The sequence below is a fragment of the Symphalangus syndactylus genome, chromosome 10 (genome assembly GCF_028878055.3).
Source record: "Symphalangus syndactylus isolate Jambi chromosome 10, NHGRI_mSymSyn1-v2.1_pri, whole genome shotgun sequence".
NCBI classification, from domain to species: Eukaryota; Metazoa; Chordata; class Mammalia; order Primates; family Hylobatidae; genus Symphalangus; species Symphalangus syndactylus.
Window position 1 is genome coordinate 20,442,623 of NC_072432.2, and position 27,540 is coordinate 20,470,162.

Genomic DNA, 27,540 nt, shown 5'->3' on the forward strand with positions numbered 1-27,540 from the left:
CCTTAACTGAATAACATCAGTTGTGTTGGTTCTAACCCATTTCTTCTTCTCCTTTGTCACCCCCACTGTCATTTTTTTCTCTTCTCTGTCTTCTCCTTCCTTTTCCTCTAACCTTCTTCATTTTTAACAGGGATTGGAGCAGTCAATAAGAGTCAGCGCCTTTAAAAAGAAATCTACTCACTTTTCTGTGTGCATAAGGCCGAGCAGAGGTTCTACCTCGCAAGAGGAACTGACTTCTGTTGAGTACTCAACACGCCGCAAAGACCAGCAATCTTGCACCCTCACCTCACAGCATGGAGACAGGAGACCAAGCTAAGAGAACCAGGCAGGCCACCCCTTGTGCCACAAGGCTCTTCCTCCATCCCAGGGGCTCCGATACCCTGCCTTTGTACGGCTGCCTTTTTAGTTTGAAAGAGGCTTCTCGGCCAGGCGCTCACACCTGTAATCCCAGCACTTTGGGAGCCTGAGGCAGGTGAATTACCTGAGGTCAGGAGTTCAAGACCAACCTGGCTAACATGGCAAAACCCTGTCTCTACTAAAAATACCAAAAATTCACCAGGTGTGGTGGTGCACACTCAGGATGGTGGTAATCCCAGCCACTCGGGAGGCTGAGGCAGGAGAATTGCTGAAACCTGGGAGGCGCAGGTTGCAGTGAGACGAGATTGCGCCACTGCACCCCAGCCTGGTTGACAGCAAGACTCCATCTCAAAAAAAATAAAAATTAGTCTTTTTTGCCTTTATCCTTAAACTAGTAATTATTAACATAAATGCCCAAGTAAAAAGCAGGGAGTTTTTCTCCAGAAATTATCAACCCCCCCCAAAAAAGTTTTCTTTTGTGCCTAGGTTCATATAAAATCTCTCATTTTATGAGTGTTCTGAATTATTTTGTTATGAAGAACAAAGTACCCTTTACAGAACACAAGTTAACCAGAAAAGATATCAGTTGGTGTTAGTTTTGGATGTTTGTAGAGATCAACTGAAAAAACGAGAGAGGTATAATAGATTGCATCATTATACTAGGATTTAGAACCTCATATTTGGGAATATTATATATCTTTGTAAGGAATTTAGGGACCAATTTGGAAACTTTATAGAAATTGTTTAAATTGTGGTGAGCACAAATGTGTACAGATAGGACGACTTTTTCAAAAAGAACTTTTCCTAATATCACCTGATTGGGTACTTGGATCTTGGGATAAAATTCCAGTGACATTATAAGTAGATTTGTTTGTTTGTTCTGAGACAGCGTCTCACTCTGTCACCCAGGCTGGAGAGCAGTGGTGCGATCTCGGCTCACTGCAACCCCCGCCTCCTGGGTTCAAGTAATCCCCCTGCCTCAGCCTCCCGAGTAGCTGGGATTACAGGTGCCCACCACAACACCCAGCTAATTTTTGTATTACTAGTAGAGACAGGGTTTCGCCATGTTGGCCAGGCTGGTCTCGAACTCCTCACCTCTAGTGATCTGCCTCCCTTGGCTTCCCAAAGTGCTGGGCTTACAGGCATGAGCCACTGAGCCCAGCCTATAAGTAAATTTGAAAAGCACTGTTTATCAAACATTCAGAAGGAAGTCAAAATTATATGCTCTATAAAACTTACATATAACTTGGAAAGTGGCTCTGGAGATCATGAAGATACCAAGATTGAAGCTGCCCATGAATGGTTTGGATAAAATTATTCTCCAAATTGTGAAAAAGGCAATTTCTAAATTAACATTTATGTCACTTTAAGTGTGCTTATAAAATGCACTTACTGAATGCTATATGTAGGTATTTGACTATTTCACCTACATCCCTGAAAGTTTATTTAATTTAAAAATTAGAGACAAGGGCTGGGTGTGGCGGCTTATTTTTGTAACCCCAGCACTTTGGGAGGCCGAGGCAGGCAGATCACCTGAGGTCGGGAGGTTGAGACCAGCCTGGCCAACATGGAGAAACCCCATCTCTACTAAAACATAAAAAAATTAGCTTGGCATGGTGGCACTTGCCTGTAATCCCAACTACTGGGGAGGCTGAGGCAGGAGAATCGCTTGAACCTGGAAGGTGGAGGTTGCTGTGAGCCGACATTACGCCACTACACTCCAGCCTGGGCAACAAAATGAGACTATGTCTTTTTTTTTTGTTTTTTTTTTGAGACTATGTCTCAAGAAAAAAAAATTAGAGGCAAGATGTCACTCTGTCACTGAGGCTGGAATTCAGTGGTGCAGTCTTAGCTCTCTGCACCCTCAAACTCCTAGGCTGCAGAGATCCTCCTGCCTCTGCCTCCCAAGTAGCTAGGATCATAGGTGTGTACTACTATGCCAACCTAACTTTTAAATTTTTTGTTGACATGAGGTCTCACTACGTTGTCCAGACTAGCTTCAAACTCCTGGTTGCAAGTGATCTCCTCCTTGGCCCCCAAATTGCTAGGATTACAGGCATGAGCTACCATGCCCAGTCCTAAAAACCTATGTATTCAAATCGTCAACACAGACCGTAAAAATCTTTTTTGCCCTTTCTTATTGGAAAAATTTGCAATCACTTTATATTTGAACATATGTTTCTTATAATTAATAAAGATTTCCATTAAAACACAGGTAATTCAGTATAGGGAACTTAATTGATATACATAATGTTAAATATATTTGAATTTTCTTCCTAGGAATGAAGACATTTTCAACTGCTTATACAAAAACCCTGAGGCAACTTTTAAGCTGATTTGCTTTCCCTGGGCAGGAGGTGGCTCCATTCATTTTGCCAAATGGGGCCAAGATACTCATGATTTGCTGGAAGGTATGTTAATTTTTAACATCATTTAAGCAACTTATAAGGGCAGATGACATAAACGTATTACAATTTGAAGTTTGGTCAAGACTTTCCTTCCTGGTAGGTAATTAATAATAAACTTTCAAAATTACGCTTCAATAGGGTAACTTTTATATTTCTAAAGTAAGTTGTCTTTACTTTGTATCGTTAGAGCTAGAAGGACCTTTTAGGAGATGACGTTCTAATACTGCATTTGTCTTTGGTATAATTATTGACATGGTTGAACTGAATCTACCGTCTTGCAATTGTTTCCAATTTGTCCCATGATGTGTTCTATTTTCCGTTTTTCTGCTTTTCTTTTGAATTAATAGAGAGTCTAAAGGACTGCTGTAAATCCAGGCGCAGTGGCTCACGCCTGTAATACCAGTACTTTGGGAGGCTGAGGCAGGAGGATTGCTTCAGGCCAGGAGTTCAAGACCAGTCTGGAAAACACAGTGAGACCCTGTCTCTATAAAAATAATTATTTATTTATTTATTGTTTTTGAGTGGGAGTCTTGCTCTGTCACCCAGGCTGGAGTGCAGTGGTGCAATCTCGGCTCACTGCAACCTCCACTTCCTGAGTTAAAGTGACGCTTGTGCCTTAGCCTCCCAAGTAGCTGCACTTACAGGCATGTGCCACCATGCCCAGCTAATTTTTGCATTTTTAGTAGAGACAGGGTTTCACCATGTTGGCCAGGCTCGTCTCAAACTCCTGACCTCAGATGATCCACCCACCTTGGCCTCCCAAAGTGCTAGGATTTTTTTTTTTTTTCAGACGGAGTCTGGATCTCTTGCCCAGGCTGGAGTGCAGTGGCGCGGTGTTGGCTCACTGCAAGCTCCGCCTCCCAGGTTCACGCCATTTTCCTGCCTCAGCCTCCCGAATAGCTGGGACTACAGGCGCCTGCCACCGCGCCCGGCTAATTTTTTTTGTATTTTTAGTAGAGACAGGGTTTCACTGTGTTAGCCAGGATGGTCTCGATCTCCTGACCTCGTGATCCGCCCGCCTCGGCCTCCCAAAGTGCTGGGATTACAGGCGTGAGCCACCACGCCCAGCCCCAAAGTGCTAGGATTACATGTGTGAGCCCCTGCAGCCGGCCTCTATAATAATAATTTTTTAAAGTCAAAAATAAAAGTATTAGCTGTTCTGTATGTCTCTATTGCCTTATTAGCCATAGTTTTTTGTTTTCTTGTTTTTGTGGATGCTGTCAGCTTTACAATAGGCACTTTTTTATTTAATGTTATGTGCAATTGTAAATCTGGCTGATTTCAAGACTGTTTATTCCTTTTTTTTTTTTTTTTTTTTGAGATAGAGTCTTGTTCTGTCTCCCAGGCTGGAGTGCAGTGGCATGATCTCGGCTCACTGCAACCTCTGCCTCCCAGGTTCAAGCGATTCTCCTGCCTCAGCCTCCCAAGTATCTGGGATTACAGGCACATGCCACCACGCCCAGCTAATTTTTGTATTTTTAGTAGAGACTAGGTTTCACAGTCTCTACTAAATTCACATTGTTAACAATCAGAATTCTTAACAATTCTGATTGGTTAAAGTATATAGCGTAAAAAGTTAACAAGTACGTAGGCATCTTAAGGTCTGGAGAGCCATGATTGATTTAATCCCGTCTCTGTGCTTCATCTGATAGGGATTAGCCATCTGATCTAATGGCTCCAAGCCTTGCAGGTGAGAGTTCAGCTTTAATTCAGAGGCTTGTTTTTATTACACATCTGTCCAACCTGTGGACATCTTGGGCAATTTTTGAAGATTTTTCTTTCAGATTTTCCCTCTTCTGACAGTATCCTTAGAGACACACCTATTATCTGTATGAAATCAATGAACTTACTGTATTTTTTTCTTCCTTCTCCTCTAAAAAAAGGTTGTATTATTTTTACTCTGAGCATATAACATCATCCCTAATTTTTTTTTTTTTTTTAGTCTTAGAACCACAATAAAGTCTTCAAAACTCACCACCAGTCCTTTTGCCAAACTTTCCCTAATCATGTATTCTTTGGATGAAGTTTGCCTTCTAGTACAAGGATGTGAGCTTTTTCTGTAAAGGGCCCGATATTGCACATTTGTGGGACATACAGTCCTTGTCGCAACTCTTCACCTTTGCCATTGTCTCACAAAAGCAAGCACAGACAATGCCTACAAAATGAGCACGGCTGTGTCCCAGTAAAACTTTATTTACCAGAATATGTGGCTGCAGGCTGGGCATGGTGGCTCACGCCTGTAATCCTGGCACTTTGGGAGGCTGAGGCGGGCAGATTATTTGAGGTCAGGAGTTCAAGACTAGCTTGACCAACATGGTGAACCCTGTCTCTACTAAAAATACAGAAAATTAACTGAGCGTAGTAGTGCACACCTATAATCCCAGCTACTCGGGAGGCTGACGCAGAAGAACCGCTTGAACCTGGGAGGCAGAGGTTGCTGTGAGCCGAGATCGTGCCACTGCACTCCAGCCTGGGCGACAGAGTGAGACTCCGCCTTAAAAAAAAAAAAATAAATAAAAACAATGTGGCTGCTGGCTTTGACCCATGGGCTATAGTTGATTGCTGTTTTAGTAGATTCTTCAGGCAGACTCATGATTCCAATACATGCTAAGTTCCTCCATCTCTAAGACTGCTTTGATACTGGCAATACTTTCTTTCTTTTTAAAAAAATTTTTTTTTGTAGAGACAGAGTCTTGCTTTGTTGCCCAGTCTGGTCTCAAACTCCTAGCCTGAAGCAATCCCCCGACCTTGACCTCCCAAAGTGCTGGGATTACAGGTGTAAACTACAGTATCTGGCCAGGAGATAAATTACTGATGTGTATACTTCTTTGAGTTTCTTTAACAACTTGTTTTACTGTTTGTTGTCTTGCTTCAGATTTTGTTATCAAAGAGTCTGATATCATCCTGATTTGCTTCTTTTATAGATGACTTTGTAATTTGTTTGGAAGGCTCTTTTTTTTTGGTGACAGAGTCTCATTCTGTCACCTAGGCCCCAGGCCGGAGTGCAGTGACATGATCTCGACTCACTGCAGCCTCTACCTCCTGGGTTCAAGTGATCCTCCTGCCTCAGCCTCCTGAGTAGTTGGGAATACAGGCATGCACCACCATGCCTGGCTAATTCTGTATTTTAGTAGAGACGGGGATTCACCATGTTGGCCAGGCTGGTCTCGAACTCCTGACCTCAAGTGATCCGCCTGCCTCGGCCTCCCAAAGTGCTGGGATTACAGGTGTGAGCCACTGTGTCCGGCCAGAAATCCTCAAATTCTAACATTTTAATGCAACTACTATGGGTCAAGTTTCTCAAGCATATGACAGGCTCTTTTAATATGTAGTTTTCTTTCTTATTTTATTTCAGGGAATGTTACAGTAGGTAGTTAGACATTAACAAGGCAGGAGAGGCCCCTCCACCCCCAGCCAGGAATGTCAAGTGACTATCAGGTGATGGTCAGGCAGTTGTTAAACCGTCTATCTAAAATAATAATTAGTCACCACCGGTTCCAGGGAAAGGCAGTCCCCCAATAGCTACGACACACTGAAAGTTGGCAATCAGCAGCTTCCTGATAGGATTTCAGAAACTGGTCAAGTGGATTCACACATGCGCACTAAGAGGCAAAATGGTGGTGTTTAACTGGTCCTTCTTCCAGAAAAACACTAGTAAGGGAAAAATGCTTTAAGTGAGCATGCATACAACTCCAGTAAACACACTGGGCATGCAGCTCCTCCCAAGTTCTGGCAGGCCACTGTGCATGCAGAGAGCCCACCCCAAGGGAAGAATCAGGGTAGAAAGGATGCAATCCCCGGAAGCATACCAATGTATAAAACCCCAAGTCAAAGGTTAAGCAGGGCACTTAGTCTCTCAAGTCATCCACTTGGCCCTCTTCCAAGTGTACTTCACACTTCACTTCCTTTTTTGTTTCTGTTCTAAGCTTTTTTTTTTTCTTGACACAGGGTCTTGCTCTGTTGCCCAGGCTGGAGCGTGGTGGTGCAATCACAGCTCACTGCAGCCTCAACCTCCCAGGCTCAAGCGATCCTCCCACCCCAGCCTTCCAAGTAGCTGGGAACACAAGCATAAGCTACCATGCTTGGCTAATTTCTTTTTTCGTATTTTTGTTGTTGTTGTTTTTGTAGAGATGGGCTTTTGCCATGTTGTCTAGGCTGGTATCATACTTGCTCAAGGATTCACCTGCCTCAGCCTCCCAAAGTGCTGGGATTATAGGTGTGAGCCACAGTGCTCAATCCTCTTAAGCATTTTTTTTTTTTTTTTTTTTGGAAATGGAGTCTCGCTCTGTCATCCAGGCTGAAGTGCAGTGGCGCAATCTCAGCTCACTGCAACCTCTGTCTCCTGGGTTCAAGCAATTCTCCTGCCTCAGCCTCCTGGGTAACTGGGATTTTGCAGGAGCCTGCCACCACGCCCAGTTAATTTTTGTATTTTTAGTAGAGACAGGATTTCACCATGTTGGCCAGGTTGGTCTCAAACTCCTGACCTCAAGTGATCCACCCGCCTTGGCCTCCCAAAGTTCTGGGATTACAGGCATGAGCCACCGCGCCTGGCCTTTTTAAGATTTTTAATAAACTTTCACTCCTGCTCTAAAACTTGCCTCAGTCTCTCAGTCTGCCTTATGCCCCTTGGTCAAATTCTTCCTTCTACTCTACTTCCTTCTACAAGAATTGAGGTTGTCACAGAGCCATTACGATTCGCTGCTGCTAACAGGAAGTTTGCATGAATTAAATATTGATTATTTTCCAGTGTTTTATTTTGTTTAGTTTTCTTGAGGCTCTCCATGTGTTCCTGTGCTGGAAACTTTTCTGCCTTCCATGACTACCACTTTGTTTTGTAATGTTTTCCCTTCCATGACTACTACTTTGTTTTGTAATGTTTTCTTTTGCTTGTACTCCATATCTAATTCAATATAGCACTTTGCATCCACTGTGTCATGGGCAACTTTTAGTCATTTTTGAAATAATTTTTGTCTTTTTAATCCATTTCTGTCCGCTATTCTGTCAGCTTTGTGCAATTTTTTTGGTCTATTTCTATGAAGAATTTTACATTTCTGAGTTACAGTGTTCTTTTGTTTCCACTATTTCTGGTTTAATTTCATCCAAGTTGGAGTGTGGTGCTGTTTTTTTCTGCTCTGTGAGGTGTTTTTTGTTTTGTTTTGTTTATTATTGAGACAGAGTCTCACTCTGTCACCCAGGCTACAGTGCAGTAGTGTGATCTTGGCTCACTGCAACCTCTGCCTCCAGGGTTCAAGTGATTCTCATGTCTCAGCCTCCCAAGTAGGTGGGATTACAGGCGCATGCCACCATGCCCGGCTAATTTTTATAATTTTTAGTAGAGATGGGGAAAGTGTTTTCATTGGCTGAAAAACTTTGATTTATACTTTCTATATTCTGTAAGATAAATTTATCTTTGTTTACGACGAAGTGTGTTAGATTTTCCTGACGAGCAAGAATAGGTCATTCCATTGGAGCTAAGGTTGGTTGCTTACTAGTGAAGTGCAGTTTTAAAAACCACCTCGTTTGTGTGGGTGGGTGTTCTGTACTTCTGGGTCTTTAATATTTTCATGTTTCTGTAGGACTCTTTTCTATCTCCAGCCCCATCCTTCTTTATTTGTAGCTATCAGGATTCCCAACACCATACCTGTGTATTCCTCAAGCTTTCCAAGTCTCATCCTTTCTACATGCTGGTAGCCAATACTCTGAGATCAAGTCTCAAAGAAAATAATCCATTCATTGGAAGAAGAGAGGCCTAAAGGCCTTTTTAGAAATTATCAGAAATACTTTTATATGAGGTTTTTAATCAATAGCTGATGGTTCAATACAAACAATTAAAGGCCACTACTTTAAACGAGTTTTCAAATAGTCAATCTATAAAAATGTATACCATAAACTTGACCGTGTCCACTGCTCCCCTTATAGAATAAAACAGTACCAATATAACTGAAGTCTCCCTCTCCATTTATGGCCTCCTCAAACATTGACTTAAGCAAGATATAGTATAATCTCTCATATTTCTAACTTTATATACTTTTTTTTTTTTGAGACAGAGTCTCACTCTGTCCCTCAGGCTGGAGTGCAGTAGCACAATCTCTGCTCACTGCAATCTCCACCTCCTGGGTTCAAGAGATTCTCCTGCCTCAGCTTCCCAAGTATCTGGGATTATAGGCATGTACTACTATGCCCAGCTAATTTTTGTTTTTTTAGTAGAGACAGGGTTTCACCATGTTGGCTAGGCTGGTCTCAAACTCCTGACCTTAGGTGATCCACCTGCCTCGGCTTCCCAAAGTGCTGGGATTACAGACATTTCTCTGAAACTTTCTTTTCCCTCAATCTAGTTTTTAGTATTCCATTGTGTGACTATAACACAATTTATGTATCTATTCTGTTCTCAGGCATTAAGGTCATTTTCATTTTTTGCTATTAGTATAAACAGGGCCTCTATGAGCATCTTATACATGTCTTCTTACATACATGTACGAGAGAGTCTACATCTAGGAATGGAATTTCTGGGTGGTAGAGTATGAACATCTTCAACTACATGAAATATTGTCAAATTGTTCTCCAAAGGAATTATAATAATTTATACTACCAAGCAGTATAGGAAAATTCTTATTGCTCTATATTGTTGACAATACCATTGTAATTTTTTGCTCTGTGCATGAAATTATTCTAACTTTACACTGATTAACCCTTATTACAAGTAAGATTAGACATTTTTTTCACATTTTGATTGCTTGTCTTTTTCTCACTGACATGTAGAAATTCTTTCCTTTCTTTCTTTCCTTCCTTTCCTTCCTTCCTTTTTCTTTTCCTTTTGACAGGATCTTGCTCTGTTGCCCAGGCTGGAGTACAATAGCATGATCTTGGCTCATTGCAGCCTTAACTTTTCAGCCTCAAGCGATCCTCCCACCTCAGCCTCCTGAGTAGCTGGGACTACAGGCATACACCACTATGCTCGGCTAATTTTATTTTATTTTTTTGTAGAGACAGCATCTCACTATGTTGCCAAGGCTGGTCTCAAACTCCTGGGCTCAAGTGATCCTCCTGCTTCAGCCTGCCCACGTGCTGGCGTGAGCCACCATACGCGTGAGCCACCGTGCCTGGCCAAAATTCTTTGTCTATTCCGGATTCTAATTTTTTTTTAGTAGGTTTTGTGTGTTGAAAATGTCTTCTAGTTTGTGCCACCTTTCTTTTTAACGTGGTGTCTTCTGACTCACAGAAGCTTTAAATTTTAATATAATCAAGCTTATTACTCTTCTTCTAAACTTTATGCTTTTTATGGCTTGCTTTAAAAGTAAGCCTAACCTAACCCTATACCCTAACCCCAAGTCACAGTTGTTTGCCTATTTTTCTTCTATCAATTCTAAAGTATTTTTGTCATATTTGAGCCAGCCTTTTGTATATAGTGTGAGCTAGATATCCAAGTTTACTTATACCAGTTGGCCTGGCAACGCTTACTGAATGGTCTATACATTCCCCCACTGGTTTTAAGTGTCAATTGAATTGTAAATTGAGTTTTCACATGTATGTGGCTCTATTTCTGGGCTATTTTTTTTTTTTTTTTTGAGACGGAGTCTCGCTCTGGAGTGCAATGGCACAATCTCAGCTCACTGCAGCCTCCGCCTCCTGGGTTCAAGCGATTCTCATGCCACAGCCTTCTGAGTAGCTGTGATAACAGGCATGAGCCACTATGCCTGGTTAATTTTCGTATTTTTAGTAGAAATGTGGTTTTGCCATGTTGGTCAGGCTGGACTCAAACTCCCGACTTCAGGTGGTCCACCTGCCTCGGCCTCCCAAAGTGCTGGAATTATGGGCATGAGCCACCGTGCCTGGCCTGGGTTCTCTATTCTGTCCCATTGGTGTACTTGCCTCATATGATACCAGAAACACAGCGTCTTCATTCCAGCAGCAGGGCAGTCTCAGGGTAATTGGGATGTTTCCTTGATGCCTTCATGGAAAAAATGAGTATCTGCAAGTCCATGTGTAGGTCTATTTCTGTATTCTCTTACTCCACTGATCTATATGTCTATGTTTACTCCAAAAGTATACTGTCTTGATTACTGTGGCCTTATAATAAGCCTTAGATATCCAGTAGCATAAGTTCTCCAACTTTGTCCTTCTTTCTGAATGTTGTTTTGGATATTTTAAGTCCTTTGTATTTCCACACAGCTTTTAAAATCAGCTTATCAATTTCCCGAGATTTTGTTTGGGGTTGCCGTGAAGTTATAGATCCATTTTGGGAAAATTGACATCATAAGAGTATTGCGTCCTCTGACCCATGAGTGAGATCTATTTCTCCAGTTTAAAAAGTATTGCTTTGATTTAGCAATATTTTGTCATTTTTTGTTTCTGGCCTGCTTCAGCTTCTTGAGTAGCTGCGACTAGAGGAATGTGCCACCATGCTTGGTTAATTTTGTGTTTTTAAGTTTTTCGTACAGACGGGGTCTCACTGTGTTGCCTAGGCTGGTCTTGGACTCCTGAGCCACAGCAATCCTCCCACCTTGGCCTCCCAAAGTGCTGGAATTATAGGCATGAGCCACCGCACTTAGCCTTCCAAAACACATCTTTAAATGATCACAGTCTACTTTCAAATTTTATTATACCAGTTCATTTTTAATGAAAGAACCTTATAAGAGTGTTATTCCATTCCTCTCTCGACCTTTGTGCTACTTTTGTAAAACACTTTCCTACTTATCAACTTTGTGTAGAGCAGTCAGCTGTCTTTTTTAGTGATTTTAAAGTGAAAAAAATGTTTAGTAAGAACTTCTGAGTTTGTGGGGGGAAAACCAAAATGATAAAAAATAATCTTTTGTATATATTTACATGATTACCTTTGTTAAAGTAGATCCATATTTTCATCTGACATTATTTTTATTCTGTCTGAAGAAGTTCCTTTAATATTTATTTTAGTGCAAGTCTGCTGGCATTGAATTCTCGTGGGTTTTATGTGTCTAAAAAGTCTTTAACTTCCACTTTTGAAAGATATTGTCACAGGATATGTAATGCCAGGGTGACAGTTGTTCCCTCCCTTCCTACCCCCTAGTATTGTTCTCTGGCTTGCCCTATTTCTCCCCTTCCTTCCCTCCTTCCCTTCCCTCTGTCCTTCCTTTCCCTCCCTCCTTCCCTCCCTCCCTCTCTCCTTCCCTCTCTCCTTCCCTCCTTCCCTTCCTTCCCTCTCTCCTTCCCTCCCTTCCCTGCCTTCCGTCTCTCCTTCCCTTCCTTCCCTCCTTCCCTCTCCCCTTCCCTCCCTCTCCCCTTCCCTTCCCTCCCCTCCTCTCCATCTGTCCATCTATCCGTCCATCTCATCCTGTCTCCCAGCTTGAGTGCAGTGGCAATATCACTGCTCACTGTAGCCTCAACCTCCCAGGCTCAAGCAATCCTTCTGCCTCAGCCTCCCAAGTAGCTGGGACTACAGATGTGCACCACCACACTCAGCTAATATTTTTAATTTTTTTTTTTATAGAGATAAGGTCTCACTTCATTGCCCAGGCTGTCTCAAACTCCTGAGCTCAAGCACCTTCAGCCTCGGCCTCCCAAAGTGCTGGGATTACAGGCATGAGCCACCACACCTGGCAGGCTTGAACAATTTCTAATAAGAAATGTGCTGTCATGGCCTGGGCACAGTGGTTCATGTCTGTAATCTTAGCACTTTGGGAGGCTAGGGTGGGCAGACCACTTGAGGTCAGGAGTTTGAGACCAGCCTGGCCAACATGGTGAAACCCTGTCTCTACTAAAAATACAAAAATTACCCGGGTGTGGTGGCATGTGCCTGTATTCCAAGCTACTTGGGAGGCTGAGGCAGGAGAATCACTTCAATCTGGAAGGCAGAGGTTGTAGTGAGCCAAGATGGCACCACTACAGTCCAGCCTGAGCAACAGTGCAAGACTCCTTCTCGAATAAATAAATAAATAAGAAATGTTTTGCCATTACTTTTTTATCTATGTCTCTCTTCTGTGGCTGCTTTTTAAGATCATCTTTTTATCAAGTGTTTTTAGCAATTTGATGGACAAGCCTTGGTGTGGTTTTCATTGTTTATTCTGTTTGTGTTTCCTTGAACTTCTTGGATCTACGACTTTGTAAGTTTCAAATTTTGACATATTCAGCCACTATTTTTTTTCAAATGTTTTTTCTGTTTCCCTCTTCTCTTCTCTCCTTCTGGGACTCCAATTACACCTATGTTAGATTGATTTATAGTGTACCACAGTATACTCATCAGCTGTGCGTTTATTTCGTCATGTTCTTTCTATGCTTAATTTTCTTTTCTTTTCTTTTGAAGACAGAGTCTCACTCTGTCATCCAGGCTGGAGTGCAGTGGTATGATCTTGGCTCACTGCAACCTCTGCCTCCCAGGCTCAAGTGATTCTCCTGCCTCCACCTCCCAAGTAACTGGGACTACAGGTGCATGCCACCATGCCCAGCCAATTTTTGTATTTTTAGTGGAGATGGGGTTTCACCCTGTTGGCCAGGTTGGTCTTGAACTCCTGACTTCAAGTGATCTGCCCACCTCGGCCTGCCAAAGTGCTGGGATTACAGGTGTGAGCCACTATGCCTGGCCAACATGCTTAATTGTGGATAGTTTCTTTTTCTATGTTTAAGTTCACTGATCTTTTCTTCTTGGTGTCTAGTCTGCTGTTAATCCCGTCTGGTGTTTTTAAAAAATTTTTTCAGATATTTTACACCTCTACAAGTTCCATTTGGGTCTTTTAAAAATCTTTAGTTTCTGTTCTTATCATGTTCATGTTTTCATTTACATTATTGAGCACATTTGTATTTAATAACTGTTTAAGTTCCTTGTCTGCTGACTCCATCTTTTGTTATTTCTTGTCTGTTTCGTATGTTTGATGCTCTCCCTGGAGTTGTTGTGGGTCATACCTTCCAGCTTTTTGGCATGTCTGGTGAGTTTTGATTAGATGTTAGACATTGTGAGTTTTACATTGTTGGGTCCTGGATTTTGTTGTATTCCTGTACAGTGTGTTAGACTTTGCTCTAGCAAGCAAGCCAGTAAGTTATTTGGAATCAGCTTGATGTTTGATTCTGGAGATGCTTAGATTGTGTATTTATTCATTAGGAGATGACTTGTCATTGTTTCTGTTAGGCATCCTGAAGGCTACTAGCCCAGGATCACTTCGAGTTATTTTTCCAGCTTCACTTTCTATAAATTTGAAGTTTATTTATGTTACCTGCACTCCAGTCTACCAAGGTAACAAAAATAAACTTCAAATTTGCATAAATACAAGGCTTTGTTTAAAAAAAATCTAAGGGCAGACTTTTTCCCCCATCCAGAGCCAAGGCAAAATCAGAAAGTTCTTCTTTTCTCCTTTGCCATTTGGAAAATAAATACTTTATTTGTAGGCTACTTTTTCACAAAGGGTCTAGAATTTAGGGTTTCTTGGCTTTGTGTAAAGGACTCAGTTTTAACTCTCAAATTTAATGCATTCCAGTGCCTTATCTCCTGACCCTCTAGGTCACCCTTGAAACCTGATGTTTTATTTTCCTGATATAGGTAATGGTTGTTGGGGTAAGCATTTCATCAGCACATGATCATCAATGGAATTTTCAGTTCCTTTGTTTGTTTTCTTTTTCTTCTAGGTGTTCCCTTTATCTTATTGTGAGCAGATTCTTAGTCTGCTATATTTTATTCTCTTGCTTTTATTATCAGCAAATTCTAAAAGTTTTACCTTACTGGACTTAACTGTTATCATTCATTTCTTTGAAATTTTTTCCATCAGGTAAATATGAGCCCTTTTATAACATCACAATATCTCATTCACTGTCTGTGCATGTTCACTTGTGTTTCTCCATCTCCAGTGCACTCCTTAAGGCTTCCTGGAAGAGAAAGCCGAGTTGAAGAACCTTTTGCTAATGACATCTCCCAGTTAGTTGATGAAGTTGTTTGTGCTCTGCAGCCAGTCATCCAGGATAAACAATTTGCATTTTTTGGCCACAGGTATTTGATATCTGTTTTAAAAGACTTTGGGGGAGTTTCTTCTATCTGAAGTTTGTGGTTAATGTTATTCTTTGTGTTTTGTAAGATGCATACCTTTGTATTGGTTAGATAGCATGTTAGGTAATTATGGCCATCACAACTTTTACAGTTCACCAGTTTGTATGGTAAGTATACCTATTTTTTTTCCTTTTAGGCAAACAAAGTCAACACTTGTAAAACCAAGACTTTAACAGCAGCTTATATTCTATTTATTTTTGAAATAAGAAATTATGCAAAGAGTATATGTTTCTTAAGCTATGTTGTATAATTTTGAGGTTAAGTCAGCGACCCTGGGGTTCTGGCTATCTCTTACCTGTTGTATGACCTTGGGAAAATTTCTTAGGCTTCTGAGTTAGTTCCTTTTTCTATAAGGGTACAATAACAATAGTTCCCACTTGTGAGGCTTAAATGAATAGTGATCCTAAATAAATTGGTATATAGTAAGGACTCAATAAATTTTGGCTATTATATAAGATTTACAAATATAGTCAAGTAGAAATTGAAAAATAAAAAGTACCCTTCATCCTACTACCCAGATAACAATGCTTTAAAATTCTGATGTGGTTCCTTAGTATTTTTACACAATGGGGTCTGGTTTTATAAATTTACTTGATCTTTTTCACTTAAAAGCAATGTACACTCACAGGATGTGAAAGATATATATTGCTATATTTATATTATAGTAATATTAAATTAAATATAATATTAAATATATTTATATTATTGCTATAAATATCTTTCACATCCTGTAAGTATACATTGCTTCATGATTTGTTTGATTAACCTCCTTTTGTGGATATGAGTTATTTCTATCTTTTTCTGTTATAAATAATAGTCCAGTGAACATTCTTTTTTTTTTTTTTTTTTTTTGAGACAGTCTCACTCTGTCACCCAGGCTGGAGTGCAGTGGCACAATCTCAGCTCATTGCAACCTACACCTCATGGGTTCAAGCAATCCTCCCACCTTAGCCTCTCGAATAGCTGGGATTACAGGCACATACCACCATACCTGGCTAATTTTTGTATTTTTAATGGAGTTGGGGTTTCACCATGTTGGCCAGACTGGTCTCAAACTGCTGACCTCGAGTGATCCACTTGCCTTGGCCTGCTAAAGTGCTGGGATTACAGGCGGGAGCTACGGCACCCAGCCCAGTGAACATTCTTATAGAAAATTTAGTATAAATCTCCTATCAGTTTTTTAGGATAAATTCTCAGAATTTATGTTAAATAATATGCACATTGTTAAAGTTCTTTTCGAGACAAGGTCTTGCTCTGTCACCCAGGCTGCAGGGCAGTGGTGCAATCACAGCTCACTGCAACCTCTGTCTCCCAGGCTCAAGTGATTCTTCCACCTCAGCCTCCCAAGTAGCTGACTACAGGAGCATGCCACCACACACTGCTAATTTCTTGTCATTGATGTTTTATAGAGATGGGGTTTCGCCATGTTGCCTAGGCTGGTCTCCAACTCCTGGGCCCAAGTGATCCACCCACCTCTGCCTCTCAAAATGTTGGGATTACAGATACGAGGCACTGCATCCAGCCTGTAAAACTTGTTGCTATATATTTCCAAATTACCTGCACTTTACACTCCATGCGCAATGAACATGGGGCTCAGTTTCCCTTTCTTTCAGAAAATATATTCATATGCAATTTACAAATAAGCAACCTCTGGCAGTTCTGTCAACCAAATGTATTTACATAATATCAATAGCAGTTCACAAACATTTTCGATCCCAGTACCCCTTTATACCTTTTAGATGCATTGAGGAACTCAAAGAGCTTTTGTTTATATGTGATATATCTGGCGATATTTATCATACTGGAAGGAAAAACTAAGAAATTCTAAAGACGTTTATTAACTTATCTAAAAATAACATTAACAAACCTATTATACGTTGACATAAATAATATATTTTAATGAAAAAGACTATATTTTCCAAAAAAATGTGAGAAGGTGAGAAGTGTGGCATCATTTGATACTTTTGCAAATCTGCTTAATGTCTGACATAATAGAAGGCAGATGGATTCTCATTTCTGTCTCTGCATTCAAATTGTTGCTATATCACATGTCATATAGCTTCTGGAAAACTCCACTGTGTATTCATTAGAGTGAAAAAGGCAAATAACATTTTAGTATTTATCCTGAAAATAGCTTTGACCTCATGGACCATCCATTAGGATCTCAGAAATTTCCAGGGGTACCTAAACCATATTTTGAGAACTGCAGATATATACTGTCAGAGGCATAGTAATACACACCTTTAAGGAAGAAAAGGAAATTTAAATTAATTTGAAGACACTGTGCAAATCAGTGCTAAGTCTTAGAGTGAATTATCTAGGCTGTCTTTGAAACAGTTTTTATGCTGCTATAAATCACTGAAAAGATAGACTTCTTAATCAACTCACGGTTTCCTTTCGTCTATTACGTGATCATTGTTGTGTTTATGATACTGTTCCTTTTGACTTTCGGTGGATCATCATGAGTTTTGCTTAACAGTTCTTGTCATGTTTTTCTTTCCTGAATTTAGTATGGGATCCCACATTGCTTTTAGGACTGCACTACACCTAAAAGAAAACAATAAACCAGAACCGTTGCATTTATTTTTGTCAAGTGCAACTCCTATACACGTAAGTAATTTAGCTTTTTCCTAGGAAGGGCAGTGGAGAGCAGGGAAATGGGGATAAAAATAAGCCATTATTTCTCTATCTGGTAAATTCTGGTCCAGTATGATGATGATGGTGGGGATACTAATAGGTTGGTGCAAAAGCAATTGAGGTTTTTGCCACTACTTTCTTTTTCTGAGATGGAGTCTCATTCTGCTGCCCAGGCTAGAGTGCAGTGGCACAATCTTGTCTCACTGCAACCTCTACTTACTGGGTTCAAGAGATTCTCCTGTCTCAGCCTCCTGAGTAGCTGGGACTACAGGTGTGCGCCACCATAGCTGGCTAATTTTGTATTTTTAGTAGAGACGGGGTTTCATCATGTTGGCCAGGCTGGTCTTGAACTCCTGACCTCAGGTGATCCACCCACCTCAGCCTCCCAAAGTGCTGGGATTACAGGTGTGAGCCAGCACGCCCAGCCTGCCATTACTTTCAATGGCAAAAACCACAACTGATTTTGCACCAACCTAATACTTGCTGTTGAAAAGTCCCTTAAATCTCTTTCAATATCATTCTCTGTTTCCCTGAAATGCACTTCAGCTGTTTCCTACTGGTACTATTCCTGGCATCTCTGAGCTAATGCTCACCACAGTGCTTTTTCCTTCATTCTGGGTCAGCTAGGAACTTAACCAACTTTGAGCAAAGTAACTGGATCAGAACCAGGAATGACTCCTTGAAATGTTAAAAGGGGACAGTGATGTCAAGTTCTTAGAACTACCATGGCTTTTTAAACCTGGTGCTGTTGCTCCTGCTGCTCTTCCTCCTACCTCTTTGGTCTTTCCCACTTCATCTGGAGAAAGATCCTGCCTGTCCCAGGATTCTAAATCTACAATGCCATTTTGGTGGCATTATGATGCTGCAGTTATTACGGATGAGCCTTCTTCTCCCTGCTTTCAAAACGACATAGTTCTTTCCTGAAGCCTGTAGATAAAGCAGTCTACTTCCCAGCTTTCGTTTAATGACTTTTCCCTTAGATCAAGTTTTCAGTTTATGAGCCAAGTGTGTTATGTGAAATATCAGGCCTGTGTTGTTGTTCATGTTTCAAGTCAAAGGCCTGGACTCGCATTCCCAAAGATGATGAATTGTCAGAAGAACAAATTAGTCATTACCTTATGGAATTTGGAGGCACCCCCAAGCATTTGGTTGAAGACAAGGAATTTGTGAAACAATGTAGTACCATCATAAGGGCAGATCTGAACATTGTTAGTAGTTGCATGTAAGTAACAGAAACAAGCTTTTTTCTTTGTTTTGGTACAATTATTTGTAGAAAAACATAGATTGGCAGTGCTCTGAGGTTGCTTATGTGGGAAGACAAATTTCTAAGAGTTTGGTTTCATTTCCTTTGGGGCCACCTATGGTATGTATACTGGTTTAGAATGGAGCCTAGGCACAGAAATTGTATCTATAAAAGATGTCTAGCATGGCCAGGCACAGTGACTCATGCCTGTAATTCCAGCACTTTGGGAGACCAAGGCCAGTGGATCAATTAAGGCCAGGAGTTCGAGACAAGGCTGGCCAACATGGCAAAACCCCATCTCTACCAAAAATACAAAAATTAGCTGGACGTGGTGGTGCACGCCTGTAATCCCAGCTACTTGGGAGGCTGAGGCAGGAGAATCACTTGAAGCCAAGAGGCGGAGGTTGCAGTGAGCTAACATCATACCACTGCCCTCCAACCTGGCCAACAGAGTGAGACTCCATCGCAAAAAAAAAAAAAAAAAGTCCAGCATGTATTTTTCTTTAAAAAATATATGATTAGACATGCATATTTTATCACATAATAACATAGTAAATATTTGTTGAATAAATTAATGCCAAAGCATTTTCATCTTCTTAGAAGAGTCAGCAGAAATAGATTGTTACTTATTGTAAGTGTGGAGGCAAACCAGGGTGGAGAAATTTGCTAGGTTTGCCTTTTTGTACATTTTGTTCCAGAACTCATTAAGTTCTATGAATATCTCTCCATTCCCTTGTCTTGTGGGATGTCTGTATAGACGCTTGATTCTTCTGATAGAACTGAAGTCCTGATACTCTGTAAATCCTTCCCCAATAATCTTTTGTATTTTTATTTTATTTTATATATTTATTTATTTTTGAGATGGAGTCTCACTTTGTTGCCCAGGCTGGAGTGCAGTGGTGTGATCTTGGCTCACTGCAACCTCTGTCTCCCAGGTTCAAGCAATTCTCCTGCCTCAGCCTCCCGAGTACCTGGGATTACAGGCACCTGCCACCACACCCAGCTACTTTTGCATTTTTAGTAGAGATGGGTTTTCACCTTGTTGGCCAGGCTGGTCTCAAACTCCTGACCTGAGGTGATCCACCCACCTCAGCCTCCCAAAGTGTTGGGATTATAGGTGTGAGCCACTGTGCTCGGCAAGGAATAAGTTTTTGAGATCTACTATGCAGCATGGTGACTACACATGTATATTTCAAAATTGCTAAGAAAGTAGATTTTCCATGTGCACATCATTTTAAAAAGTTAAGTATATGAGGTGATGGATATATTAATTCGCTTGACTTAATCATTCCATAATGTGTACTTATATCAAAATATCACATTGGACCTCACCAATTTATACAATTGTTAGAGAATTTAAAACAAAATTGAAAAAAAACTGAGAACTAATCCAAATCACTACGGACATTCAATGCAATCATGGATGCAAAAGCTGGCTTTTAATAATTAAGCCTTGCACAATAGTGAAACATGCTATCTTTAGAGTCCACTTAGCAGACTGAAACCCTGTGTCTTACTGCGAGACTGTGAGCAAGTTTCTTTAACAGTTTGTGTCTCATCTCATCAAAGAAGGGATAAGAATAGCAACTCTTCAAGGTGTTGTGTGAGAATTAACTGCTTGGTACAGGGGAGGGTCTGGCACACAACAAACCATGAGCTATTTTTAAAAAACAAAACACAACCAAGAAACTCACAACCAATGAGTTTTTTCACTCCAAAGAAACCTCCAAAACACCAGAAATAACACATTAACATAAATCGTTCACGGGGATATTCTACTCATAGAATGTAGAAAATGTTGACATTCTCACCCTTTCCCCAGTGAGCCAAATTGCAGTAGTTACTCACAAATTTCAACGTCCTCTCTCCAAATTTCAAAAACTCTTCCAAATCCTGCCCTCCTGCACCTTCTACTTTTCAATCTGATCTCTCTCACGTCCTCGTTATCTCCCTGCTTTTTCCAATATAAATGAAATCAGGCCTACAGAGATTTTTCCAGTTCTCTTTCCCCATCACTACCACTAAAGCTCAGAGCTACTGGCCAAAATGGAAATTGTCAGCCGAGAAGTGCCAGAAGCTGTGACTACTTCAGCTCATATAAGCTGTCCTCCTCTCTTGCTTGGGACTATTGTTATTGTTCCTCCTCTGGGATCCTGATGCCACATACACTAGGGTGTTTCATAATTAATATCATCCCAAATCTTTTGCAAGTTCTGTTTTGTCTCTTTTTTTAAAGTTTCCTTTGCGTTTCAGTGTGAATAATTTCCTCTGTCTTCAAGGCCGCTGACTTTCTTCAGCTGTATCAAGTCTACTGATGAGCCTGTCAAAGGACTTCTTTATTTCTGTTATTTCTAGAAATTCCATTTGACTCCCTTCTGGTTTTTACCTTTCTAATGAAATTCCCCATGTGTTCATGAATGTTACCCACCTTTTCCACTAAATCTGTTGATAAATTAATCCTATATATTTTAAAGTCCCTGTTTGAGAGTTCCAACATCTGGGTCTTATCTGTGTCTGATTCTTTTGACTGCTTTGCCTCTTAACAATGGGTTATTTCTTGCTTTCTTGTGTGTCTGATAATTATTATTACTATTATTATTTGAGATGGAGTTTTGCTCTTATTGCCCAGGCTCGAGTGCAATGGCGCGATCTCAGCTCACTGCAATCTCCGTCTCCTGGGTTCAAGCAATTCTCCTGCCTCAGCCTCCTGAGTAGCTGGGATTACAGGCACGTGCCCCCACACCCGGCTAATTTTTTGTATTTTTAGTAGAGACGGGGTTTCATCATGTTGGCCAGCCTGGTCTCGAACTCCTGATCTCAGATGATCCACCCCACCTCAGCCTCCCAAAGTGCTGGGATTACAGGCATGAGCCACCGTGCCCAGTGATAATTTTATAAAATCAAAAGCCAGTTATCATGCATAAAAACAGTAGAGACTGAAGGTAATGTTTTACACCTGAATTTGAACACGTCTCTCCTTTTTGACAGGCCATTAGTGTGGGGAGTTGAATTAGTCTAGACTGGGCTTGAGCTGGGTAGGGTTTTATTGTTGCTGTGATCACCTTCAGTGCACCACCAGCTCTCAAATCGTCTGGTATAATTACTCTGTGTCTGGTGTGGGTTGCAGTTGTTGCAGACTTTTTCTTAGCGGTCCTGCCCTACCCTTGCCGTTCAATGTTCCCTGTGACTCACAGAACAGCCTCTCTTCCTCCTGTTGCCCTCTCCAGTGTAGACAGCTGTTGCTTGTTACTCAATGTATGTTAGCCTGTGGGTAACACAGGGAGTTCCTGGACATCCTAGATAGTCTGAAGCGTGAATTCTAGGTAGCGCCCCCGTGCCTGGGCTCTGTGAGTGGGGCTTTCTCAGCATGCCTGCTCCTTCTCTCTTGCAAACACACTTTTGCCTTCTATCTGTGGTTGCCTTGGTGGAAGATTCCTGCCCCTTCCTACAGGCAGCAGAACTCTGCTTGGTTTTGGTGCAGAATTGTTTCTCATCCCTTCCTCAGGGGTAGAGGGCTTATGCTTTTATCATCCCTGCAGCAGCCACAGGGCTTCACCTGCACCCTGGTGGTGAGAGGGTTTCATGCCCTCTCTTCCAGCAGCTTAAGGCTTCTGCTTAAAATGAGAGCAGACCTGGTCAGGTGGCAGTCTAGTGCCAGTCCAGTTGCCACAGCTAACTAACTGTCCTGTGGAGGTGTCTCTCTAGCCTCTTGCCTCACTCCTAATTTTCCTCGTCAACCTCTAGTGAAGGCCCATGGAAAAGAGGCTGCATGGCTGGGCATGGTGGCTCATGCCTGGAATCCCAGCACTTTCAGAGGCTGAGGTGGGCGGATCACTTGAGGTCAGAAGTTCGAGACCAGCCTGGCCAACATGGTGAAACCCCGTCTCTACTAAAAATACAAAATTAGCTGGATGTGGTGGCAGACACCAGTAATGCCAGCTACTCAGCAGGCTGAGGCAGGAGAATCGCTTGAACCCGGGAGACAGAGGTTGCAATGAGCTGAGATCATGCCATTGCACTCAAGCCTGGGCAATAGAGCGAGACTCCATCTAAAAAAACAAAAAAAGACAAAAGAGGCTGTGAGTGAGTGTGAACTCCATCTAACACACCGTTCTCACTGTGTGTCCAACACTTTAAAATTTCGGCTGATTTGAGTCTTATTGCATGTACAGCAGATACCTCTTCTGCCTGGACGTTGCGCCACCTGACCTTGGCTACTGGCCCCATCTCTCTGTAGTGGGAGTCTGTCCTCCTTGGAATTTGATTTCTAACTTGCCTTGCAAACACAGCTCTCTGTTGAGTTCACAACAACTCATGATGCTGTAGTTTCTCTGTTTTGTTTTGTTTTTCTCATTGTTAGGATGGAGTGTGGGGTGCTGCTGCTTTTTTACCTTCTAGGCAGGAGCAAATCCTTGCTGGGATTACCGCAAGAAACACTCACTTGGGCCTATCACATTCACTTGGTCCCCTCCGATCCATTATCCACACTCTATCCAGAGGATAGAAGTACAGTTTGATCATGGTGTACCTTGTTTGATTTTTTGGTGACTTCCTTTCACCCTTAGGACAACCAAATTCCTTTATGTGGCCTAGACTTATATGTGCATACCTCTTATACCTTAATTTGTCCCAATACTCCACTTTGTTCTCTGAACAATAGCCTTTTTTGTTGTTGTTTTGTTTTTTGAGATGGAGTTTCGCTCTTGTTGCCCAGGCTGGAGTGCAGTGGTGTGATCTTGGCTCACCGCAACCTCTGCCTTCTGGGTTCAAGGGATTCTCCTGCCTCTGCCTCCCAAGTAGCTCATTACAGGCATGCACCACCATGTCCAGCTAGTTTTGTATTTTTAGTAGAGACGGGGTTTCTCATGTTGGTCAGGCTGGTCTTGAACTCCCGACCTCAGGTGATCCACCCATCACAGCCTCCCAAAGCGCTGGGGTTACAGGCGTGAGCCACCACGCCTGAATTTTTTTTTTTTGAGACAGGATCTTACTTTGTTGCTCAGGCTGGAGTGCAATGGTGCAATCACAGCCCACTGCAGGCTTGACCTCCTGGGCTCAAGTGATCCTCTCACCTCAGCCTCCTGAGTAGCTGGAACTACAAGTACATGACACCACACCTGGCTAATTTTTTTATGTAGTAGATATGGGGTCTTGCTATGTTGCCCAGGCTGGTCTCAAACTCCTGGCCTTAAGCGATCCTCCCGCCTTGGCCTCCCAAAATGCTGGTATTACAGCATGAGCCATCACACCTGACCTAGCCATTAATTTGTTATCTTTCTCTTCCCTCTCTCCCTGCTGGCTCTATGCCCTTTGACTGGTTCTTCTCTATTCATTCAGGCTTCAGATCCTCTCCCCTTTCCCAGGAGACTTGCCTTGACCCTGTCCCCACCTCCTCCCTCCTGCCAACAGTTCTCCATCCCCCTGGACTTGATAGCACCTTCCATCTCTCTCTAGTTGAATCATTGTTTCCGTAATGTCTCTCTCCCAGCCAGTCTCTCAGCTGCAAGAGGGCAGGGACTGTGTTTGTTTCTCCAGGTGCCCCTAGTGTCTAGTGCAGCACTCAGCCTCTGCCTCAATAAACACGTTTGCTGCTGTTGTGAGGTTCTGTGCAGAGCAACCCTCTGCTTGGCCAAGGAGAGCTAAGAGTTACTAAAGAGGTCTTCATTTCTGATGACAGTTTAAAGGACTGGTTCCACCAGCCTTACCTTGAGTTGAACTGTGTGCCCCAGTGCCATCCTGCTGCCACTCGTCACATCCTAGAAGTTAGATAATTGGAAATTAGTCTTCACACTGAGTCTCAGGCAGGCTTTGACAGGTAGAAGTGCCATTGGTGAAAAATGTTTTACACTGCTAGAAGTAGCCAAAGAAAAGAAGTGAACCCACCCCAAGTTTCATTGACATTAGGAACAGGAAAAGATTCTGGGATGTTGATTTCGAACAATTACTAACCAGCTCTTTTATGTTTACAGCTCTACTGTACCATCTAAGGCTGTTCTTTCTTGTGACTTAACATGTTTTGTTGGATCTGAAGACATAGCAAAGGACATGGAAGGTGAAATTATTTTTAGTCTCGAGTATTGTATTGAAATATATGTTTGATGGCTTTAAAATTTTTTTTTTCTTTTGAGACGGAGTCTTGCCCTGTCACCCAGGCTGGAGTGCAATGATGCGATCTCAGCTCATTGCAACCTCTGCCTCCCAGGTTCAAACGATTCTCCTGCCTCAGTCTCCTGAGTAGTTGGGATTACAGGTGCTGGCCACCATACCCAGCTATTTTTTGTATTTTTAGTAGAGATAGGGTTTCACCATGTTGGCTAGGCTGGCCTCGAACTCCTGACCTCATGATCTGCCTGCCTCAGCCTCCCAAAGTGCTGGAATTATAGGCATGAGCCACCATGCCTGGCCAGCTTTTAAATTTATTTTTAATTTTTGTGGGTACATAGTAGGTGTATATATCTATGTTCGATGATTTTTGACCAATGTCAACTAGCAGTTACTGCAATGAGTAAAAAATTAGTTGAAGTTGTATTTAGTGTAAAAGGAGAGATGTTGGTCTTATGTAAAATGAGAGAACTGCTGTATACTGATAGGTCTCAAAGAAATAAAAAATGCAGGACACCTAGTATAAGAGTTAAAGAAAGAGGAAAGACACACAAAATGCAGCTTAACAGTCAAAGACAGGTTTTCTTTAGATAAAACCTGAGAGGGGCTCCTGGCAGATTTCAGTCAGGAGCACTTTCTCTTGCAGATGAAGAGTATCTATTTGTTTTAGGGTGAGGGGCTTATTACAAGCTTGGAATGTTTCTGTGTGAGCGAGAAGTTTTATGGTGGGGTTGGAACGTCTCTGGGAGGAGGGGAGGCTTTCTTGGGGCAGACATCTTTCTGGCAGCCGGAAGCAGAGTTATCTCGAGGCCGTCATCTTCCTGGCCAGAGGGGGGTTATCCTGGGGCTAACATGTCTCTGGTCGGGGAGGAGTTTGGAACGTTTCTGGTTGGAGATGTTATCTATGGTTTATGGCTATGGTGACCTTAGCCATTAGGCTGATGCCTTTTGGATTTAGGTGGTTTTTGATTAAGGTAAACTTTAGAATGAGGGGCCCGTCCAAGATGGCAATGCTCCTGCTTCATCACCTAGAATGTAAGGCCTTGAAAGTAACCATACTCCAGGGTGTCAGCTCTGAAAGAAATGATGTCTCGAAGTGAATCTTTAGTTGCTGTTGGTGTTGTTACTGAATACAATCTTGTTTATTTTCAGCCTGGAAAGATGTAACCAGTGGAAATGCTAACATTTGCCAGCTTCCAGGGGGTCACTTTTATCTTCTGGATCCTGCGAACGAGAAATTAATCAAGAACTACATAATCAAGTGTCTAGAAGTATCATCGATTGCCAATTTTTAGATATTTTTCCTTTCACTTTTAAAATAATCAAAGTAACATGTTACTCTTTTCAGTTATTCAGATGTAGCTCAGTTTTATTCAGATTGGAAATTACACATTTTCTACTGTCAGGGAGATTCGTTACATAAATATATTTATGTATCTGGGGACAAAGGTCAAGCCAGTAAAGAATACTTCTGGCAGCACTTTGGGAGGCTGAGGCGGGCGGATCACAAGGTCAGGAGATCGAGACCGTCCTGACTAACACCGTGAAACCCCGTCTCTACTAAAAATACACAAAATTAGCCGGGCGTGGTGGTGGGCACCTGTAGTCCCAGCTACTCGGGAGGCTGAGGCAGGAGAATGGTGTGAACCTGGGAGGCGGAGCTTGCAGTGAACCAAGTTCATACCACTGCACTCCAGCCTGGGTGACAGAGTGAGACTCTGTCTCAAAAAAAAAAAAAAACTTCTGGCAGAGTCTTTTATCTTCCTATTAAAATCTCACTTGATTCTCCTTTATGGGAAGTTTGTCAACAAAATTCATGATTAGTAAATTATCCATTTTTATTTTTTTCCTTCAGTTAGTTTAATGGTGAAGATGATTAACAGGGGAAATGCTTGAAGTAAATGATTGTTTCAATGACACACATTGTCTCAAAGCTTGATCTCATTTTTTCAAATGTAGAATAGCCCCACATAGTAAGAAAATGTAACCTACTGCTTTGTTAAAAGAAGATAGCCCTAAATAATTATTGTCACTTGTGCAGGCAAGTCCTCAGAATGCCTATACCACACCCCTCTAAGGAGTTTCTTCTACACCACTTACTGGGGGGCTCTGCCACCCGGGCATGTCTGGCTGCAACCTGGATCCAGTTCCCCCAGTGGACGACCAATCTAGAGGCTGGCCTGTGACAAAGGGAGTGGCCAAGCACAAATCTCACACCTAAGAGGATGCCTCAGCCTCACTCAGCAATAACTTGAACTTGACTTAGGGAGAAAGCACAACAGCTGGAAGTAAACAGGAACCAAGAGAAAAAGAAAAGCAGAAATAGGAGCCAGGTGCAGTGGCTCAACACCTGTAATTCCAGCACTTTCGGAGGCTGAGCAGGAGGATCATTTCAGGTCAGGAGTTTGGGAGACCCCTGTCTCTACAAAAGATTTTTAAAATCAGCCAGGCATGGTGGCGTGCACCTGTAGTCCCAGCTACTTGGAAGGCTGAGGCTGAAAGACCTCCTGAGCCCAGGAGGTCAAGGCTGCAGTGAGCTAGGATCATGTCATTGCATTCCAGCCTGAGTGACAGAGTGAGACCCTATCTCAAAAATAAAAAGTACATAAGGTCTTAGTAAATAAGATTAAGGAAAATGCATACAGGTGGTATTTTCCTAAATTTATCACTCTTTTTAAACAAAGCACAAAAAATATAAAATTAACTATTTGGGGGAGGCACTTTGAGTTAGAATTCATGTAATAAATTTAGGCTACAAATAGCCTTAAGCAAATTATGTTGTAGTATGT

At 41.8% G+C, this 27,540-nt stretch overlaps 1 protein-coding gene across 1 annotated transcript; it reads left to right on the forward strand.

Moving 5' to 3' along the window:
* OLAH (oleoyl-ACP hydrolase) lies at nucleotides 1-27,527 on the forward strand. The gene is made up of 7 exons (XM_055296651.2): nucleotides 1-325; nucleotides 2,638-2,768; nucleotides 14,574-14,712; nucleotides 17,280-17,379; nucleotides 18,459-18,628; nucleotides 24,619-24,701; nucleotides 25,904-27,527. The coding sequence occupies exons 1-7, from the start codon at nucleotides 294-296 to the stop codon at nucleotides 26,044-26,046; spliced, it is 798 nt and encodes a 265-aa protein (XP_055152626.1). The 5' UTR covers nucleotides 1-293; the 3' UTR covers nucleotides 26,047-27,527.
* The last annotated feature ends 13 nt before the right edge of the window (nucleotides 27,528-27,540 follow it).

Bases quoted from the DNA above. Each gene is read 5' to 3' on its own strand.
- OLAH (XM_055296651.2), top strand. From the start codon at position 294: ATGGAGACAGGAGACCAAGCTAAGAGAACCAG. The intron at 14,713-17,279 runs GTATTTGATATC...TCCTGAATTTAG, and splicing joins TTTGCATTTTTTGGCCACAG to TATGGGATCCCACATTGCTT. The intron at 24,702-25,903 runs GTGAAATTATTT...GTTTATTTTCAG, and splicing joins CATAGCAAAGGACATGGAAG to CCTGGAAAGATGTAACCAGT.